Raw genomic sequence first — 22427 nt, forward strand, 5'->3', positions numbered from 1 at the left:
TTCTGACTTTGAGTAGGCTACGGTGAATTAAATTGCGAAAAGAAATCATTCGACTGGAAGTCAAGCACGTTGTGATAGTGAATGAGCCTATCTATGCAGCTAAGAAATCGAAGATTTGTTCATCAATTGTTACCGCCACGCCACGTGACAGAGGAATCCCAGGGAAATACCCATAACCTAACACGTGCAAACTCACCAACGTTGCCGAGAAATGGAACAGTTACTCGGAAGTTTCTGTTTGATCTGTGAAAAACAAAACAGAACATTTCGATTAATTTAGCAAATTGGCTTTTCAGTTTTCAAATTGATTATTACTGTTGTCCAGTTTCATATTTATGCATTGCATGTTACGCGAGAACAAAAGTTTGGCTTTAAATGCACCACCTTGAATTATCAATTAATAATTAAAATAAGTATTGTTACCCCGACTCTGGCTGCTCCAAACTTTTACATGTAGCACTTCTTGTATCATCTCAGGTTTATTCGTGAAGCGACGCACTTTCACAGAATTCAGATCTTCACTAATCTCTTATAATCCAAAAATCCACACCGCAATAACACTCGATCCTACACTCACTTTTTGTTCTGTAGCTGTCTGTTTCAACTGACCGAATAACCTTCCTAATAATGCAGCTGCGCATTTACCATAAATCAGCCAAAAAAGTAATAATACTGACACACGAAGCACAGAGGCAAAAGTAGACATCACTGAAACCTGAAGTTACACAAAACAATGGAAAGTCGAGACACGACATTCACCTTCAACGTTCGTAGGATGTTTTCATTTCAGTAACTCGGTTTTCTTCACGCTACACGCTGTTCCTCGTGTATTATTCACATAGGTATGAGTACAGCGCAAGTACACTAATTGAATAAGGCGGTCTGAATATTGAACTGACACTTGTTGCCAACACGTTGTTCCACTTCGATTGCTCGGAAACGACTGATGGTACGTACGGCGCTCAGAAGAGACTTAAATAAGTTCTGTGAAGGACGGAAGATAACGATACTCCTGCGCTCTCTGTTACTCTTTCCATGGAGTGGGGGTAGCTGCACACGCCTGCCTCGCTGTTTTTCCCCTCTCGTGGCCCCCACTCCATGGGTAGACCGACGGAGAGGGAGGAAAAATTATTATCTTCTGTCCTTAGCTGAAGATATATCCTCAGTCAACGGTTATATCGAATGTGGGCATTTACAGAATAATTTGACAACTTAAAATTGTCGACAAATTTTGCTTTTCATACAGAATTGTTGCACTTGAATCTACGTATACGTATCACTACATTATATAGTTCAGCTAAAAATTATTAAGACAGTACGAAATATATTTTGAATAATTATAAAATACTAATTAGACCCTCAGGAAAGCAAAAAAGAAATCGAAAAGTCCGTCCGACCAAGAGCAGAGGAATTACGAAGGAAATTTTTCGTTTTTCGCCTGTAACTCTTGATCCGTTGCTCGCAGTGTATTCGGACTGCGGGCAGTCGATTCCTCTTGCAATATTACGTCGATATAGTGCATGAAAGAATTGATTTCAGTATTTTTCAAAATCGTCGAAATTTTCAGCAAATATCCAAATACGATATCATATTTCCCACAAATCCCACATTTCCTGCTAATACGTTAAGAGGGAATAATGTGCTACCTTCGTCCCGCTTTTCAGATCAAAAGACTTGACATTATGATTGAGTCGGGAATAATAGATATAATGTGCATAACTTGCAGATGATCGTTCCATAACATCAGACAAATCTTACAAGGAAAAACTGCAATTTGTGAATAAGGAAAACGTGAAATGTTCAAATTTGTTTTTATGGCTAGTTTTTACCTACATACAAATACGCATGTGTGTGAATTCGTCACAATCGTTGCGAAATAATTTATTTTCCAACAAATTCTTAATCCAGTGTTAAAATGTTGAGTCTTGCTGAGAGGTATCTTGAAAATTTCTTGTCTTGGGTAGTCGGTCAAAAACAAAAACATCGTAAACATCACGTGTTGATGCCTTTGATAACTGGCATTCCAGTTATCTAAGAAAATCGTTTCATGGGTTCACTGAATTCTCACGTTCTTGTAAACTCTTCGGCTTCAACCGCTTTATCCCTTCACCAAGAACAAACATACTCGCACCCAAGTAGGGTTGAAAATCGGTAACATTCTGTTGATAAGCTAGGACAAAGTTGCCAGTATCGGCATTCGGGTTCACGGGACGATCTAAAACCACTGAAACGTCAAAGGCATTGTACTAGCAGGTGACAAAAGCCGAAGTTAGAAACATAAGGTACTAATTTTAAATACCTTTGACTAAACTTTCCATGACATCAGGATACAATCTCTCCGTCACTCTGGTACTCGGAGGATGCATTCGTGGATTTGTGTTAATTTCTATTAACCACACTGATAGATCGTTCATTATCATGAAATCTGCACCGTAGAGTTCGAAGCTGCATCTACGTTTGTCCATGTGCTTTTGGGCAGCTAACATAGTTGCAATTATTGCCTCGCGTATCTTCGGATAGACTTCGTCGTACCAAGGCTCGCCACTGTAGCCAGCTTTCCTGGAATAGATACTATACAAATTGTCCGTATTGCACAAAACATTTCAGAAAAATTTCTATAGTATTTGTGCACTGCTGATGAAACTGCAACGTTACAAGAATATTGCTGGTGTATGTACACAAGCGAATATGAAAACGTTGCTGTAGAGAGTATACGCAAAATTGGAATAATACAGCGCAAGGTATTTGAAATATGAAACTTTGTAAAGTTACGTTACTGCAATGTTTGGGCACTTCCAGTTGCAGAAACATTGCAGCAAAGATTACTGATCGTTCGGTACGATGGTGCCATCCCCTGAATATGGCTTCTAATAACCGGTTTATAGTCATCTGATGTGTATCGCGTTTACTTTTTAGAATTGGTAACATGAATAGGTTGATTTTCTGTCAGGCTAACTTGAGATATTCGTTGATCTTTTTGCAGTCCCAATCCTTAGCGCGAACGGAGTTCTTCTGTTCTGAGTACTTGCACTGAACAGCGGTATTGCATATATGAACGGCTTCGTGGTAATTCGCAAAACTGAAGGGTCTCGAACTAAAGCGTAAGAAAGACTCCCTAGCAGATGTTAACGATCAAATGTAATATAACTTCAGAGCGAACACAGTAGTGATCTGATTTTTTTATTCAAATTACTTGTATATCCAAATGGTCAAAGGGTAACTCTTGGTTACTAAATACCATTGCCGGACATCGAATTTGGTGCATTCGACAAGAAATGGTTTCTCTGAAACGAAGTATGTACTAATTTTTCCAGAAAAATCGTTACCGAAGTAATAGACGATTGAAACAAATAAGATCGCATCGACAATATGAAGACACTGTAGGTACTATTCTAACGTCTGCGATTCCAATGTTCCAGAAGTATTGCTTTGAATCATTACAGGAATACTGCAAGCTTATATGAAAGAGTAGACAATAAAATGTTGCTACAGGATGTCTGAAACATTGCGAATGCATTGCGCAATATATGTAAAATATTTCAAACAGTGTGAATTTCCTATGGTATAATGTTTCTGTAAGATTGCGTACCGCACACTTATTCTTTTACGAACCAATATATTTCTGCACAACGAAGTAGTCTCTTCCACCGTCGTAAACCCGTTTCATGATATGGCTAAGTTTGTGAGTCATTACAATACCCGTTCCACAACACAAATCACTTGGTTTCAGGATCCAAATATTTCTGTATCCGTTTAGCTCAAATTGTGGATCAATATCTTTGACTTTCTTCAGCACAGCAATTGCAGCTACATACAAAATCTGCAATAAATGGAAAATGATAATCAACCTATTCACCATCATTCGAGCTATGTTGACAAGTTGTATACTGCTTACCTCGATCTCTGGAAAAGGGGGTCCACTCGTCGTTTCAACGAATCCATTTTCCAAATGAACTGCCTTTATGTAATTTTGGATGAATGAATCCCATTCCTGGGACGAAACCGCGGCTTGCGGAACATCCAAGTACTCGTTGTTAGCCGTAGCAACTAGTTGCTCGCACCGTTTTATGGCGAATTCGATTTGTTGGATAGAAATTGGCGACGAGCCTCGTAAAATGTATTCCACGCCCTCTCGAATCTGCTCTACAAACCATTTCAGCAAACTCACCGCTGCCGTCATCCGATAATCTTCGACAAAAGCGTTCTTGTCACGACATGCGTTGTACGTTCTCGGATATTGAACATTTGACACCTTCTCCTCATAATTCCAATGCGTGTCCTCCAATATGGTTGCCATTCCAAGCTGGGCATCGAGAAAAGCATTCAACGTCGTTGAATCTGAATTAGTGATGCTTGCTCTTTCCCATAGTGGTTAGACTTTACGAAGAATGCAGCCACTACGAGTGTTCGATATGTTACTGTATTGGTATTACACTTACTTTGGATGTGTAGATAAATGATTTTTGAAATCGATTTAGCAGCGTGCTCTGTTTGATGTTACTATTCCAGTCAGTGAACTCGTTCCGACAGTCCCATATGAAATCGGGTGGTACGTGTCTCAGCATTTGAAAGATTACCATCTTTTCATTGAAACTACCGTCTGGCAGTTGAATACTGCCCAACGAAGGTGCGTCCAAACTAGCGACGCTTCCTACACAATAAGAATGACTTCATTGCGTGTTCAACTGATATTGTACCTGCAACTCACCGTACGGTACCATTCGTGTCTTTGTAGATTCGTATTTTTGAACCCAACCTCTGGACTTCATTGAAGCTTCCAGATAAGGAATATCACCACGGATTAGGAAAATCTTGTGATTCTAGTGAAAGAATATGCTTCACACGGGTATATTTACTATAGATAATTATCACGTGCACTGAGTTACCTTGATGGCTTCCGCGACCATTTGCTGAATCTCATTGTAACACTCTTTTCGACTCAGCTCGATTAGGCATGCCGCATTGCACACAATTTTATCACATTGGCTACCAACATTCTGCTCGTAACGCGTGGCAGGGCTGAAAGTATTTGCGGTTTTGGATTTCCCCGGATAGTCGTAGGGATTGAGAATTTTCATCGTATCATCAATCGTCGTTCCAGGATTATTACGAGACATCGTTAATTGAAACGGTTGTTTTAACGGTTTGTTAATGTTCGTGCTGTCCGATCGGTTGGCGGCAGCAGATTTTGGTGTTCTCTTAGGTAATTTTGCAGCCTTCACCAAGCCTTCAATCCCAGAACCGTAGGCAAAAACGTTCGACGTATGAGTTGACGGACCAACCTTGGACTGCCCACGCTGCTTTGTTTCTTTGACTGTTCTTGCATACTTCTGCAAGGGCCGCGGCTGCTTCGTATTAAAGCCAGAATTCGTTTCCAAGTACCTAGACGAACCGAGGGCCACGTTGGGCTTCAGATCACGAGTTTCTTGCTTCGTTGAGTCTTGTTTAGAAATAGAAATTGGTCGTTTGGTTACGGGCATTGGTGGAGTGAGGTAAAATTCTTTCAGGTTCAGTTTTTTTGGCTGGTTAATCATCGTTGATTCCTGTTCCAAATTTAGATTCGAACGTGTGACATCTTCAGGATAAGTTTTGCGTTCCATGACGGTGAATATATGGGGTCAAGTGTGTTTAATAATTTGAATTTTTATAATTAATACGGAATTTTGGATTCAGGTTACATGACAGAGGTTATGTGTCACCGACATTTTTGAAAACCGTATCGAAAATATTAATCACCTGCAGACAACTTCATCTTCACTCTATGTCTCTGACATCAAAGACTAGTAGATGAAGGTCTGTCGATTTAACTTCATGTCGCATGAATGATATGTGTGTGAGAAAACGCGGGCCATAGAAAAAGTTGAACAAAAGTTGTTTTGTAGATGTTTAAATGATTATTTGTATGCCAAGTAAATAGATTTTTATGTCATGCAAGCAGTTGTATTGATGCGCGAGTTTCCAATGGTTTTGTTCGACTGCAACACAGAGTGTCCTCGAATTCCGAGACATGTCCCTTGACCAAGAACGTTGGTTCCGCGCAGTGGATACCTCTGCTTGTATATGCAAGTGAACTTGCCGTGTGGTGCACGTTTATTTTTACGTCTATCGACGACAACTGTATTGAAAAAACGTGACCTGAATTAGGCAGTGAACAACTTTTCATAAGCGAAAGAAAAATTGAGGTCGTCGTTTCTTTTCGCCTTATAGCAGATCCTTGGTCCTAATTTTTTCTTTCCATCAGCGTGAAATAGAGAAAGTGCTCCTATATTAATGAATTTACCCTTAACAATATCCTCCACAACCTCGGGATATAATTTGCTTGTAACTTCACTACTTGGTGGATAAAGGCGTGGGTTAGTATTAATTTCGATCAGCCAAACCGAAAAATCGTCCATGATTACGAAGTCAGCACCGTAGAGTTGGAAACTATTTTTTTGATTAGCCATATTCTCTTGCGACGCAAGTAATGCTCCAATTAAATTTTGCTTGATTCCTGGTAAAATGATCTTGTCCCAAGCGAACTCTTGACTCGTATCCCTGTGGATGAAATCTGTCAATGTAGTTGTAGCTATAAAAGTAGGCCGTTTCACACCAATCGCGGTAGATGTGTGATGGTAAATTCACGATGACATAAAACTGTGTCTTAACGAAGTAGTACAGATATACTATACTTGAGGTAGTCTTTGAAGTCTTCCAAGTTCCAATGCAACTCTTTAGGAACTCTCGGTTCTTGGTGCTGACATTTTCGATACTTGATTTGAACCATTGTATTGCACAAGTGAATGGATTCATGAAAGTCATCGAGGGTAAAGTCCCGTGATGCAAACCGAATGAGAATATCTCTACAAATATATATATATATATATATATAATTTGAGAGTAGATAAGATGAGAGTTCTGCAGCATAATCGCTATACTTTACTGGCTAAGCCAGCTTTCTTTTATTCGTGGAGGCTCGAACGACACTGACGTTCAATCGGTATAGCAGATTTTACTCAATCTGTAAAGCATATCCGATTTAGCCAGCGCTAAAGACCTATCTTGGCCAGTAAGGTAGACGATTAATCAAAAGATATCGCGTATCTTATTAGCTTTAAGTATTAAATATTATCTAGATCGAAAATATATGATACGTGTTCAAACTCTTACCTGTACATCCAAACGACCAGTGGATGTGTACTTGTAATCAAGAACCATTGTCTGACGTCAATTTTTTTGTTGTAAACTAACAATGGTTTTTCTGAAAACAAGTGATTCTAATGGTTGGGATTTATGATATCACCTTAATCTACTTACCTATATACTTTTGCACGACATACTGCATGCCTTCTCTGGCTGTCAAGCTCAGTTTGTTCAGAATATCTGATAAACGATCTATCAAAACAATTCCTCTCCCTAAGCTTTTATCACTTGGTTTTAGTATCCAAATACCTCGCATTCCGTCAAGCTTTTCTTGAAGCCGAAACTTCGACACTGCGGCCAAAATGTTGTCGGCAAACGCTAAGAGTTCCTGCGAAATCATTTTATTATCATCGGATATTGGAGTATCAAGCCTTTGACGGATTCTGAGGAGTTTAATTCACGCATGCATTAATGCTCACATCTATGTCAATTTTTGAATTTTTTTTCAGCATATCGTAACCGTGTATTATCTTGTAATACCAATCTAAAAACTGATCCCAAGTTTCCACTGGCACTTCTCGGTAATCTCGCCTATCGATATCTTCATGTGTATGAACACTGTGACGAATCAAGCAACTAAGTTACCGGAGAATAGAAAATATGCACTTGATTTGGAAGAGTTCGTAGCACCTGATGAATTCGGTACATCGTTCCAGAGCAAAGAGAAGAGCCGAGACGGGAACTTTACCATTTTCTATCCAAGCACTCTGAGCCCCAGTAATTTTGGCAATGGATAAGAACCACTTGAGCATTCCTAAGCATGCAGTAATCCGATAATCAGCCATGAAGTCTGACATCTGTGAAGCCTGCTGGAAGTGTGGGGATTGATTTATTTATTCTCGCGCTAATGGACGAAAAGCAAAAAATTTCTTATTACGCGGTATATGTTGTAGCATCGTGGGAACTGTATATTGGAGACGCCAGACTCGTAGAACCAGTAAACATTCTCCAAGTTGCTGCACATGTCAACCTGCGGCGCGCATTGATTGGAGAATATGATCAAAAGACATTGCATGCATAAAAAGCCTACCTTCGACGTGAAGTAACATCCGGAAAATTTGTTCACCATTGTTCTCTCATCTACTCTGACTGTAGGCGAGTGTTTACTGGTATACCAAACCAAATTAGCAACGTTATTCCTTAGTAATTTTTCAACTTGTTCCAAGCCACCTTGAAAATGGTGCAAACCCATCTGATGTCAGATGAAATACATTTAAACGTTGATGATATAGACATGAACGCTTTGTTACACTCCTTACCGATGTTGGATTGAGGGGCCATAGACATCATCTTTCGTACAGTTCTTTTTTCCAACCATCCCCTCCCTATCAACGGCTTCCTGAGCAATGGAAAATGTCCGCAAATAACAAACGTCTTACGGTCTTGTATGGCCTGGGATAGGAGCCTTGTAATGAAATTCAATCTTGCATCACCATTGGCCAACAACTTCAAGTACTCTTTGAATAAAATACTTCCGTTTCCTGACTTTTCACTGTCTTCTTCACAGCACTCTTGAAAACTCGAATTATGGTAGCTGGTTGTTGTGTGTGCCATGGTACCTGATGTCGTCACACTTTTCCCAGACAGTTGTTCATTTTTCACGCTGCAGAATTCATCTTTGTCGGCGTTGTAGCGTTCGATTTCAGTTTTAGGACATACCTAGAATGAGTGTCATTTTCGATCAAGGTCAGTTGAGTAAGTTAGATCTATATCACGTTGTTTACTTTTCCACTCGTCGGTAAGACCCAGCGGTCGTGGTCAGTTTCTAGTTTAGAACTATCGAAAATATACGAAGTCTTTTTTGTAGTAATGCTTTTTGTTGATGAGCATACCTGCCAACCTCGAGAGTGCTGTTTGAGAACGCAGTTGTCTGAAGTTACCGTCACTTGCCATCTACAATTTGTCAATTCCGATAGCGGATTAGTAATACCAGGATCGATTATATATCCACGTTGTGATGTTGATGAAGGAGATGCTTTCACAACCAATTCGTGGCTAAAATTTTTTTTGAATAACTGCAATTTGTCGGGATTGTTTCGATTAGTGTTTATCATTTTTAATCAACTTGGAGAAGGTATAAAGAAGCATTGACTATGTGGTAGCAATTTTATGTTCGCATTGACACGAGTTTTTTAAAGTTAATCCAATGACATTTTTTTTTCTTAACCCCTTTCTTACGTCACAAACTTACGCTAAGCCGGAAATATCGTAGCGGAAGTGATCTCGCATAACGATAATTTACCTACAAGCACAGCTGCTTTCACGTTCATTTGACTCCAACCTCGGTACCGTCAAATGAATACAAGGGTGGCATTGTGATAAAAAAAATGTTAACTGTGAAACAAAAGACAGAAGAAAACAAAGTAATGCTCAGCAGTAATCAGGATCCGTTACCAGTATTAAACGTGACACCCATTTCCAATATCATTTTCGATTAGTTACTTGAAAATTACTGAAATTTTTAGTCTTCTCAGTAAGACACACACTATCACAAAACGTTTGGGGAGAAATTTTAGGTCAATTTAGATGTTATTATGGAAGAAAATTAAAACGTACACATTCATTTTGGCATTATTCATCTCTTGGAATGGAGTTTCGCGGGCCGCACGAGAATACTGGAAGACATGGAGCTGCAGGCGAAGGTTTTTCCGTTGGAGTGGCCAAGTCCAGCACTCAAGTTCTGAAACGTAGTCCTGAACATGACTTCGAATGCACTTATTTCCGACAGCGATCGAAGCGAATTCACACTGCCGTAAGTGTTATGCTCTAAGGAAACTCGGAAGATGGTGAGCGACGTTCATGCCCTGTGTAAATACTACCCACACAAAAATACCCCAGATATCATAACCCCCCAAAAATAACCCACAACAATAACAACCATTGACAAAAAATTAATTAGATTAAATTAAATTTCAAATGCAGTATTAGCAATTAGTAAAAACAATAATTAACAGTAATATTTCTTGTAAATCATATTCTACTTATGATTGTTTAATGCAGAGTTATTTGTGTTCGGATTGTTTTTTTCGAGGGTTATTTTTGGTCAGGTTATTATTGTCATGGGTCATTTCTTTTTGGGGTTATTTTGTTCGGGTTGTTTTTGCTAGGGTCACTTCAGCTCGGGACATTATTTCTGGGGTATTCGGTCCTAGTATCGTCGGAGCCATTTAAAAGAATCTCAAGGCTGTACTTCAATCTTTAACAGGCATCAAATTCTGGTGGGCTCCATCCCGTAGCTATCCGTAAAATATACGAACAATCGGACGAATACACAGACTCGGACAGCGAGCCAGACAACAGTTCAAACGTGGTAAGATGGTTGGAGAGTTTGCCAACGAATGGCTTTGAAGAATCTAGTGCACCAAATTCTGTAGCCCTGGACAGATCGAGGGGGCCGGAGAATGTCGATGAAATCAATGAAGACAGTACGAAAGACCGGGAAGATGATTTGGAGACTCTTTCAAGCATTACTGACAATTCTCGAATAAGCTTAAGGTCAAGAACTGAAGATCCGAAACTTCAAAAACCAGGAGGTACCCTTGAAAAACATTCATTTATCAATCTTGATGAAAGCCCAGCGATGACAGATTGGCTCGTTCACCGAGCACCCAGCCATAAGGTGGGTAAGACTTTACGGATGCGTCGAAAAGTGCCGTTGAATACTGAAGTGGAGGCTGAGGAGACGAGACATTCAACCGCGAAAGGAAAAGGGGATGAAAATATTAGTGCAAATTTACTTCTTAGCGAGATTCGATGCGAGGATAAGCTTAAGCCGAGGAGTTGGAGCAAATTGTCTTTTGAAGAAGAAGACCATGATAAGGTGAGGCTGGAAATTGTTCACGGGACAGAGAAATCAACGCTATGTAAGATAGTTAGGAAATCAGAAATCGAATGGCCGTCTGATGATGCTAAAGACTCGGAAAAACTTCGCAGTAGCAACAGTCTGTTCCGAGTGGGAATAAAGCTCAAAACTATTCCATGCGTGACATTTAAAACGCCATGTTCAAAAATAGTCGAAACGGAAAGTGGCGGCGCTCGATGGTCAAGGCCGAAACAAGTAAGGACTACATGGCGGAATCGAAATCAAAAGCGAGGGAAAAGAATTCTACGAGGACTAAAAAACACTTCCGGTGGAGACCGTCGACAGAAATCATTGCTAAAAACTCGAGAGGTAGTACAGAAAAACCACCGACTTTTCGAAAACATGGTGCAGGTAGGAAATATTACGAACCCTGTGAGACCTCCAAAAAATTTACGAGTCGTGAGATTCCAGGACGAAGTGGCATTCCGAACATCTTCTGAAGTTTGGAAACAAGCGAAAATGCTCAAAGTTGCAAGAAATAAACGGATCTTGCAGACGGTCAAGCAAATCGTAAACAATATTAGAACCGAAGAGCAAAGTCTTAAATCGGCGCCTCGAGATGCATTGGATTTACGAGGAATGAGCGATGAATGGAAGAAGGATCGTAAAAGATCGATATCGTCAATCGAGAGCAAAACGATCGAAAGAAGGAAGCCAAAATTCACAAATCCCGTTGTCGAGAAATATTTGGACATGGCAATGGATATTGCGTTAGACAGATACAAATGTTCTCGAAATACATGGGAAAGCTATATTAAAGAAAAATCGCGCAAAAATACGTCATCAACGGCTTACGAGTCACCACCTGCCAAAAAGCCAAAGCCACAACAGGATTTTTCACTACCGCAAACCTCATGGCAACCTATTTATAATTACTTTTCGTCGTGTCCGTCATATAAATGAACAAAAAAAGGACAACTCTGTAATTTGTAACAAAGCAGATGCAAACCATTTTTAATTATTTACACTCTTGTGAATATTGTAGTCATCATGATTGTGGTCGAAATTTTAAATGTGGAAAAAAAAATAGAATTAGGTACGAAAATTGGGTGAAATACATAAGACATAATATTCTTTATTGACCAGGGTACATGAATTGAATTAGATAAACTCTGAAATTGGTCAAAGGGAAAGTTATTAGATTGCACATTATTGCTGAAGAGTAGAATAAAGATGATTCTTTCGTCTATTTTGTCAGACCAAGGCCCACGGCGTACATATCAGTGATATTGGACAACACTTTTGTCTTTTTTGAATGACTCTGTTTGCGTTGGCTACTTCTGTTGTGGTTTCTTCCAGATGGTGCTCGTACTATTTTGAGGGGGTGGTTTGGCGCTAACAGGGTAGAGAGAGTCGGTGGTTCCGGTGTATTTGCATTGATTCTCTTGTACTTATTTATCGCACTTTGCATAGCTGCGCTGATAATCTGAGGAGGTTGTAAGTAAAACTCATTAAAATGATGCCGGACCTTCCCATTTTACTAACAAGTTCAAAAAGTCATACTTCACACTTTCTTCTTCTTTTAAGTGATGAGTTAAGAAATAAGTCTCATCGAACTCCGTGAAATGATAGAATTTACGATCACCATTGTGTAATCATTGGGAAAAGTTCGGAAATTTGATAAAAACGCTGTAAATATAATGGCAGCAGATTTTCAGTCACTCTGAGGTTATGTAACGCTACTGCATAATTAAATTACATACTTTATGCGTTTTTTCATGAAATTTCTGAATTTTTCATAGCAATCACACAAGCGCGATCATCAACCCTATCATTTTCCAATGCTTGAGGAGATTTTATTTCTGAGGAAAAGTCAAATGTGTAAGATACAATGTTCCGAATTTGTCAGTAAGCCAAGAAGGGCCGACAAGATGCCCGACCTTTTCTTCATGATGTTGTTGCGTCTGTTTTTCCACCCTTGTGGCAGTCGCGGCTGTGTTCTGGGGTTGCCTGAGTTCCATTATTGTCGAGATGAGTGTTTGATGGCCGTTTGCAACTGCTTTGGCGGTGTGTTGACTGGACCTTTGCCTTCCAGATTGAGTTGTCGGTGTATTTTTTGTCGCTGATTCCATCTTCGGGGAATTATCCTGAAATTGGTTTGATTAAATCACAACTTGTCATCACATGCAGTCAAACATTTTTCGTGAAAGAGAAATGCAACGACCTGAGGGGGATTTTTGGTCTTAGTGGTTGATGATGATGTCCGCGTGGAACTTTTCGGCCCTGTTTCAGGAATCTTCTGCGGAACGATTGAAGTTTCTGATGCAGTTATGGCCTGTCGCATTTTAGGGGATTCAAGTTTGTAGTAGGCGTAGAATTCTTGATCTAGCTGAATCTCAAGTTCCTCAATGAGGTCTACGATGACTGGACCGATGTAGCTATGAACGGCTGACTTCGAGTGAGTGATACATGTCTGCAAAATATGAAATTTGTCATCAGCCGAGCATTCGAAATTCAAAAAACGAATCGATCGACTTACAGCTGGGGACTTGCTGACAAGACTCAGCTTCGAGTCGTGGCCAGACGTGTTCGGCTTTTTCTCCGTCGAGACGATTCGCGTCCCCTGGAGGGAAAGCGCTGCTCCCAGGTACGGTTGGCAACTGGGCATTCGCTGACGGTAGACCAGTTCGAATTCCCCAGTCTCCGCATTCTTGTCCTCTCGAGTGTCTATCACAACTACGTGAAAAATTATTAGGTGCCGACTATTCAACGACAACATCACTGGAAGTTACCTTTTATGGTGTCCTCCATCACCTGGCGACAAAGCCGCGTCGTCACGCTGGTCGTGTAGCTCATGTCTGGGTGACTGTTGATCTCGATCAGCCAAACTGAGAAGTCCTCCATAACCATGAAATCGGCACCGTAGAGTTCGAAGCTATTTTTCCGCCTGTCCATGGCCTCTTGACTAGCGAGAAGCGACCCCACCAGGCTCTGCTTCATCCCCGGATAGATCAACTCGTCCCACGCGTCGTTGTGACCCTGAGCTCTGTACGGTTAACGTTAATAACTTGCAATTTTACTGACGAAGATCATCAATCGGGGCAAAAAATTAAACGATGGGCTTACTTCAGAAACTGCTTGAATGTCGTTGCATCCCACATGTTGTCCGCTGGCAGTGCAGGATCACGATCAGTGCTGTTCTTGTACTTGCACTGTATCGCATGATTGCAGAGATGGATCGATTCGTGGAAGTCGACAAGGCGAAACTTTTGCGAGCAAAACCGAAGATAGCTTTCCCTGGAAATTTAACTCGACTAACAAATCGTTATGAAAGAAGGTATTACAGCCACTCGCACGACAGAATAATTGCTGCTACGCTTATTCTAAGACACGTAAACTACGAGCATGATGTAAACTGGGTTAGAAGATCAACCCGATAAACCGCCGCGCTGCACAACTAAGGTTGAAACGGGTAATTTATTGATGGATTGCCGGAAGCCCGACTACTCCATATATATTTCCGTCCTAAATATGTATTCCCAACGCGAATGGATCGAATTTGATGTAGGCTTATACGTATGTGTGCCAGTGGACGAGCGTGCCTACTGGTACTAGGGCGAGTAAGACTATAATTACCCATTGTTTCACAAGAAATCACTAATCGCCGATCTATATTAGGGGATAATGACGCATCTTTAGTTAGGGATGGATTATGTCAAGTTAAATTTCGAGTATAATTGGAGAAACTCTTGTGAAACAGCATGCCGAATACAAAATTACAGCCCAACCTGAGAGACAGTCTCACGTAACGGTGCATATTTCGATCGATGAGAATCTGCACGGTGTTTGTATACAATAGTATAGCATTATAAACGTGTCGTGCACGAATGACATAAAGATACAAGTTCCATAACGTATGGAGATAAACGATACCTGTACATCCATAGGGTGAGGGGTTGAGCACATGTGACGATAAACCATTGCCTGATGTCAAACTTCGTACTGTAGATGAGAAGCGGCCGTTCTGTAACAAGTAGCCAGATATGTTTTGTCAATATTTCATAGTAAAAAATCCAAGGATGGGTAAATATTTTTTCCAAAACCATTACCGATATATTTTTGAACGACGTATCGAGTGTCAGACTTGTTTGCCGGGTTGATCTTGGCCACTACGTCTTCTAATCTGTTCATCAGTGTGATCCCTCGTCCCCGACTTTTGTTTCCCGGTTTCAATATCCAAACGTTCATAATTCCATCCATGTCTAATTGCGGCCAGTATTTACGAATCCGTTTCAATATGTGCCGTGATGCAAGAAAATATTTCTGCAGTTTTACAAAGCATCTTAGCTTTATTCTGAATGACTCAATCGACTGACAAAATTTTTCAGTTAATTATAATATATTCCAAACTCACATGAAACGGCACGTTGTTATGGACAAAGAGAGCTTGTCCCAAAATAATCTTGTAGTACCAACAGATGAACTGGTCCCATTGATGTGACCAAACGCGTTCGGCCTCTTGGTCAATGTCTTCGTGTGACTGAGCACCTATGTAATCGCTGCATCTTCGGATCGCGAAGTCCAAGGCCTTCAAAGGGATAGTGCCGTTTGGCGATCTCGTTGCGTTTTCTCCCTCGGTATTTATTTTATCTACCAACCATTTCAGAAGGCCGAGACAGGCAGTGAATCTGAACTCAAGTGCGATATTATTAAACCATTATCAGAATTTGCAGTATGTTCAATGAGATTCGAAAGAACTGCCGTATGCAATATTGCACAACATGGCAGCAACGTACGTTTTCAAGGTTCAAAGTATTTCAAACACACCACGCAACGTATGCGCAATGTTGCACTCGCAATGAAAAAATATTGTAACAATGTTTCTGCAATATTGCGTGCGCTGTAGACTGGGGGAAAATAAGATATTAAATTGTTCTAAGACCTGGCTGTAAAGCCTCACCTAAAATCCTCGATGAAGGCATGCATTTGATCACCCTGACAAATGTTGTAACATCGTGGAAAGAGGGTGTTTGCCACTCCCGCTTCGTAATACCAGTGCATTTGCCTCACGTTCGAACACAAGCCCACCTGAAGAGTGATTCGTTTAATCCCGAGTCCGAATTTCGTTCGTACATACCGCGGCATTTCCTCTAGCATGCATACCCACCCCAACCCCCCTTTTAAACCTGTCAGAATCGATTAGAACCGCATGCATGCGGCTTGAGGAGGTTTGATTGAATTGTAAAACGCTAATTTCATTATAGCATGAATTTTATCGAGGCTTCAAAGCTCTGAAAAGTCGATTCGAACAAGTGTTAAAGCTATGTATTCTGTCAGTGAAACTTGTAACCGAATTTACTTTCGATGTGAAACCGGCGCGACAAAATCTGTTGAAGATTGTCGACTTGTTGTCCTGAGCTGGCCATCCCGGCCATTCTGACCCAGTATTCCAAAGAAAGTCGACCACATGATTGCTCAGCATTTTCGAGATCAGTAGATTCTCACTTTGTTGATCTTTCAAATCGCCAATCCCTGCTAGAAGCGCAACTGGGTTCGACTCTACACTCAGGTGTTGATCTGCTAAAAGATTTGTTTCGTACGGAATCATTTTAGATTGTAAATTTGTGATGAGTGATTCAACTGCAGGCTCTATTGTTTTGAAAGAGTCATTAGAATATCTTCCAACTAGTAGTGTTGTTGAAAACAAGGGGCGAGGAGGGTCATAGGGAGGCATACATTATCATACCGAATTCAGGCGTTTTTGAATTTCGATGGACAGTGAGTTACAGTGCCACAAAATTCGAAGAAACAGAATTAGACGCAGTTCTTACCATTACCAGTTTTCCGATAATATTTTTCATACCATCCCCTCTTAAGCATGCACTCACGAATAACCCGCGACCTTCCATAGATCATGAACGTGTGATGCGCCGCAATAGCATCCTTGACAATTTTCTTAATCCGTAAAAATCGTTCCTGAAGTGTCGGGGGAAGGCTGTTAGTCAAATGAACATTGTTTGATGCTGCAGCGCCTTCTGTAAACGAAATTTCAAATACATTAGCCGATGAATAAATATTTCGTAATAGTAAAGCGGCAAAAAGCATTGACAATGAAAAATTCAATACCACTCATGGATTCGGTTCCAGTATTTGGGTCACTAATCGTAGCATCGCTCTTTTCCTGTGTGCTCGAATTTTCATCCTTGTCTTCGCTTTTGGCGTCGCAAGTTTTGTCCGCCGTTTCGATTTGATGCGGATCATCCTTGGCAAATTGCACATCGTAAGCGATCATGTGGCAAATATAGTATTCAGTTTTCTAAGATCAGCAGAAGTCAATCCGCGTCATTGCTCTCCTGTACTTTTCGAAGAACGCACTCGATATCGAAGGGTAAACTTTTCTATGAATAATTTATGATTCCACGTTTTTCGTCTACTAAAATCTGAATCGGAACCCGCAGAAATTCTTCTGGTTCATGATATTCTAATTCTGGACTGCTCCTGTGTTTGGAAATCTAATTTCGGTTATCCTATAGTGGTTAAAGGTCCTAGTCTAGCATCCCGAAAAAATTACTCATGGCATAGGTACAATTAATACTCCTCGAGCCCAGAATGAAAAATTCTATTCTAAGACTCGAGTTTTTTTCCGACTTAACGTTACTGTAAGCTGCGAGTCATAAATGACTGTTGATTTCATACCCTGAACGATGATCCACTAGCCGCACTTCCGGCTGAACTGATCGCCTCGCCGACCATGTGCTGCAGGGCCGTTGGAATCCAGTAGAATCCCGCAGGCGCGGAAGTACGTTCTTGGCTAGAAATTGAGGACAAGTTGGGTTAGTCGGATAAGATCGGGGTTGGGTGTTTTGTGGGGTGAGGGTAAGGGTCGTCCTTCCACGTACCAGGCGCCTCATGGCTCTCATACATGCCCAGATATCTATGGAAAGACGCTGATTCGAAGGAGGTTAATCAACCCTCTATATACACCTTATCATAGTATACTTTGACCCATTTACTAAAACGATTACCACCTCGGTGCAAATTTCTGGTACTCGAAGCAAATCTATGAAGGTTTCTTTGAAATTCACCGTAAGACTCATTAAAATTCTGTGCATTGGAATTGTTTGGAATGGTCTCAAGGATTTCAGAATTATCAGAACAACATCAAATACCGCACAGGAAAAATCTAAAATGATTACCTTTCTGGAAAACTCTTGAACATGACCTTAACCTGAATTTTACTTCGAACGGGAAATCTATGCAAAATTCTTTGAACTCGTAGTTTTTGGGATATGTCACAGAATTTTATTCAGCAAAATTTTCATTAGTGTCAAATTTATGTTTCACAAATCACAAACCAGTTTTAGATTTTGTCAATAACACAAAAATTTCAGTGTTCCTAAATAGTTATAAAATAAAATTGTACAATGACTTTTAAGCACAAGTATAACGATAATAGTCAGAAACTAGTTCATCAATGAATTAAAAAAATCGAAATGAAATGAAGCAAATTTGAAAATTTTGCCAAAGTCAATAACGAATCAGATTTGCGTGAAACTAATTACTAATTCTTGAATAGTCAAAGTCAGATTAGGTCTAATGGAACTTACCATAGAAAATTATTCAACAGGGATGTTAACCACAAAGAGAAGCAGAATGAGAAAATTGCATAAAGCTGCTTTGAGCTGTGTAAAAATTCTTCGAATAAGGATGCCTGTAGTTTGTTTATCATGTATTTAATACTTTGTTTCAATTTTCAAAATATGTGCATGAATAAAAGGAAAAAAAAAGGTTACAAAGAAATCGGTTGATCCAGAAACAGTAGATGGCTTGAATAAACACGTCACGGTCAAATCGCAACATATGAGGAGCCGTGTCAAAAGCATTATCGCGCGCAATTTTGTTTTCACTTTTACAACACTTTGGCAGATAGCAATTTAATGCCTGAGAAAAACGTAATATAAATATTTTCTCCGAGATGTTTTTATTTTCATGTACCTTATATATTGGAGTATGTAATAGTCTAAGCCTTATATACATACACCAAGTATTATCATGCTGTGAAAAATTACCATTAAATAAAATTACGTATATTCCTTCCTTAAATAAAAAAAAAGAAAGGTAAATAATTTTAGAATAAGAGTTTAATGTTCAGAAAAAAATGAATAAAAACAACAGTTGGTTGGTAAATAAAAATTAATCAAATCAGCGTGTATCTGAAAGATAATTTTCGCAAGCATATTTTTAATATTTGCTGAGAATATCCAATAAGTGTGGATTTCCTTTTCTTCAGGGGTAGTGAATTCCCCTGTTACGTCAAACAACAATCACTTTCACACCAATCATAATCTCTAAATCTGTTACGTTAGTGAAAATTATACACTTCCAAATACAATGAGCACACTCAATAGCGCGATTTGTATCTTCGTGGCTACAGAGTGCTTTACGCCCCATTCGCTCGCAATGCGCAAATGACGTAACGCACTTGATACCAGCCGTCGGCGGCGCCCACTCGCCAAATACAAGTGACGCGCGCCTCTGTTTCGAAATTCTTCGGATAGTGTCATGACATGATCGGACGTTGTAATTCACACTCTCATGGTGTGCAATTTCTCAAGAGTTGTCATGTGATAAAATGGCATTTTCTTTTAGCGCAGGTAAATTACAAGGTTTTTCGAAGGCTCCTCAGGAATCCCTATCCGAAACTGTATACCGCGTTTCTAATTTGAAGTTTTCCCTCGGTTGTTTTTTCTCCTACTTTCTCGAGTAATCATGTATAAGCTAAACTCTCATTTGCAACAATCTATCATGATTCAATATTTCAAACCGAGTTTTATAAATTGTGGTATGCTACGCTGATAGGACGGCTGATACACACTTCTATCAATGTCACAAGCATGAAACATTATAGGTATGTTGCGTATGTTGAAAACTAGGGAACTTTAATTTGGTGCGCAGCACTGGGCACATCCAGTGAAAAACTCAGACGTGTTACGAGTGTCACACTCACACCATTCAGCTCGAGGTAATCAAGGCTACAAGAGGTTCTACGGCAATAAGAAAACATGGCTGAGGGATTTAAGTCAGCCGCGCTGGTTCTTTTTACGGAGAAATGCTTTGAGGAATACTTTGAAGATCTGAATTTTTTCGACCGTAAGTTGAAATAACTGTTTTCTAATTTATTTACGATCTCGCGTTGCCTCACAACGATACTGTATTATCAATTCAAATCGTGGGATTCTTGGAACTGCTTTGTGACATCGCGCAGCATTGCAGCAGGTCCAACAATCGACACGTGGATGCAAGCTGCGCCTTAATTCATGCGTGAATTTGTAACGTGGTATATTTAAAATGCAGATATAGAAGCATTTGAAACTGCACCTTAATAATCAATTATGTACATCATTTTTCAGCTGAATGCTTCAAATCCACTCTCAGCAGGGGACTGGGCATCGGAATTATAGCAGGATCATTTCTTGGTTAGACTTTTACCACTAGTCTTCTCACTGACAGAGTTATAACAGCTTGAAAGTATCATATTTAAGTTAATAACGTTATCGTAACGATTCATTCTGAAGGAAAACGGTTATTTCGCGAGTTTAAAATTGTTTGACATTCAGTAAACCGTAATAAAACAAAAAACTCATATTTCGTGATCTTTGTTCCATCAAAATCATTGTAAAATTAAGACAATGTGATTTTTTCCCCTATGTTTCGTTACGATAATGTTGCTAATTTCAACCTTGTTTAAATATGGTACCTTTTGCATGCTAACGACTTGGTATTTTTTTTTTTTTTTTGGAAACCACATACACTATTCTTTTACTTATCAGATTGATATTTACAGTTAAATTACCACAGATTGTTAAAATCTCTAACAATAAAAGTGGTCAGGGTATAAACATCTTCAGCGTATTACTAGACCTCTTTGCCATCACCGCTACTGTTGCTTACAGTTTTGTAAACGGATTTCCTTTTAGGTATGGATTTACTTCTCATGCACTTTCACATTAATTCAATCGCACAACCGATGAATTTAACTTTTTTTTTGTCATCCACTTGCACAAAATCACTTGGAAAAACTTTCATCTTCCACATTAGTCTCACGATTAATTTTATACTTGCTCTTTGTTGTTCTTATAAGTTATTTACTGCATTGATTTACCTCTAATGTAATAATTTAATATATTCAACATTATATATCACCCACAGTTCTTGGGGAGATGGAGTATCATTGGGTCTACAAACAGCAGCGATTGGTGCTCTGGTGATGCATTATAACGGTGCAACTCAACAAGCGGTTGCATTTGTTATTGGGTATCTAGCAATTGTGTATACTTTGACAAGTGGCCTAACTTCTGTGAACATTTTGTGGTCCATGCAAGCTGTGAATGTCCCGATCCTCCTTACAAGCAAGGTAATTATTATCGAGGAATTGTTTGGTAAATCACTTGTGGGAATCTGTAGTCCATGTTAATCAGTGCAGATTGCTCGACAAAATGATACTATTTGGTTATTCAGTATTGCATGGACAAATCACTTGATATTTTCAGGTGATACAAGCCTATACGAATTACCGTAATGGAAATACAGGACAATTATCAGCGGCCACTTCATTTATGCTGTTCTTCGGTTCTCTCGCTAGAATTTTCACCTCTGTCCAAGAAACCGGCGATTCAATTTTGATTCTCACTTATGTGTGCTCTACAGCTGCCAATGCGCTTATCCTGTCTCAGGTACTTTATTACTGGAACGCTATCATCAAACCAGCTACCAAGAAGAGTAAAAAGACTAAATAAATATGTTACATACAAGAAATGCAGAATGTCAATATTTTTTTTTTTACATCAGCCAAATGTGTTTAATTAACTGTAATAGTTAATTATCAAATGAACGGTGGTGGTTTATAGTGAATTGTAAAAGCAACAATGCTGGATATGACGAACCATGATTTAGCTAATTATTTTGCTAATGTGATTAAATTAGACTGACTTACGATTAAGCTTAGAATTCATCATGAAAGATTATAATTTGTTAGCCAGATGTCAAACATCATCGAGGCGGGATTTCTTGTTACGCAACAGTTGTATTGATTGATTCACTTATCCTCGATTTCGACGTAGATTTAGATATCTAATTACTTTTGCTATTTCGTAGATTTCATGCCATTTCTTTATTTTCGTGTAAAACCAAATCATTGTAGCATATTTTTATTTAAAACTGCGTATAGGATGTGGCTCTTTTGGCCTTTTTCGGGATTGAGATCGGTAAACTTACGATATTTGGAGATACGAATAAATTTAAGTTTACATCGCAATCGAGTATAGAAAGTTTCCCTTAAAGCCAGCTTAAAGTTACAATAGAAAAAATAATATAATCGAATATTTTGAGTGTGCATAGGAAGCTTTAATATAGACTTTAGATTTTGACAATCGCAATCATTTCA

At 39.5% G+C, this 22427-nt stretch overlaps 3 protein-coding genes across 3 annotated transcripts; 1 reads left to right on the forward strand and 2 right to left on the reverse strand.

Annotated features, from left to right (window-relative positions):
* Window positions 1-1924: 1924 nt before the first annotated feature.
* Window positions 1925-5600, reverse strand: LOC124177041 (tubulin glycylase 3A-like). The gene is made up of 9 exons (XM_046559089.1): window positions 4887-5600; window positions 4709-4820; window positions 4440-4651; window positions 3878-4303; window positions 3613-3787; window positions 3194-3284; window positions 2957-3115; window positions 2300-2559; window positions 1925-2224 (listed from the first exon to the last, which is right to left on the reverse strand). Exons 1-9 carry the CDS (start codon window positions 5598-5600, stop codon window positions 2046-2048), a joined length of 2328 nt encoding a protein of 775 aa, XP_046415045.1. The 3' UTR covers window positions 1925-2045.
* Window positions 5601-12109: 6509 nt separating this feature from the next.
* Window positions 12110-18203, reverse strand: LOC124177044 (tubulin glycylase 3A-like). The gene is made up of 15 exons (XM_046559092.1): window positions 18181-18203; window positions 17681-17795; window positions 17111-17246; window positions 16816-17019; window positions 16344-16564; window positions 15945-16072; window positions 15399-15672; window positions 15094-15307; window positions 14918-15008; window positions 14111-14281; window positions 13777-14030; window positions 13524-13720; window positions 13209-13457; window positions 12925-13131; window positions 12110-12470 (listed from the first exon to the last, which is right to left on the reverse strand). Exons 1-15 carry the CDS (start codon window positions 18201-18203, stop codon window positions 12231-12233), a joined length of 2724 nt encoding a protein of 907 aa, XP_046415048.1. The 3' UTR covers window positions 12110-12230.
* A 1776-nt stretch (window positions 18204-19979) lies between these two features.
* On the forward strand, window positions 19980-21927 carry LOC124176960 (mannose-P-dolichol utilization defect 1 protein homolog). Its single transcript, XM_046558906.1, has 5 exons — window positions 19980-20134; window positions 20395-20460; window positions 20829-20961; window positions 21194-21398; window positions 21535-21927. Exons 1-5 carry the CDS (start codon window positions 20047-20049, stop codon window positions 21778-21780), a joined length of 738 nt encoding a protein of 245 aa, XP_046414862.1. The 5' UTR covers window positions 19980-20046; the 3' UTR covers window positions 21781-21927.
* Window positions 21928-22427: the final 500 nt, after the last annotated feature.

Source organism: Neodiprion fabricii, chromosome 2 (assembly GCF_021155785.1).
Source record: "Neodiprion fabricii isolate iyNeoFabr1 chromosome 2, iyNeoFabr1.1, whole genome shotgun sequence".
NCBI lineage: Eukaryota > Metazoa > Arthropoda > Insecta > Hymenoptera > Diprionidae > Neodiprion > Neodiprion fabricii.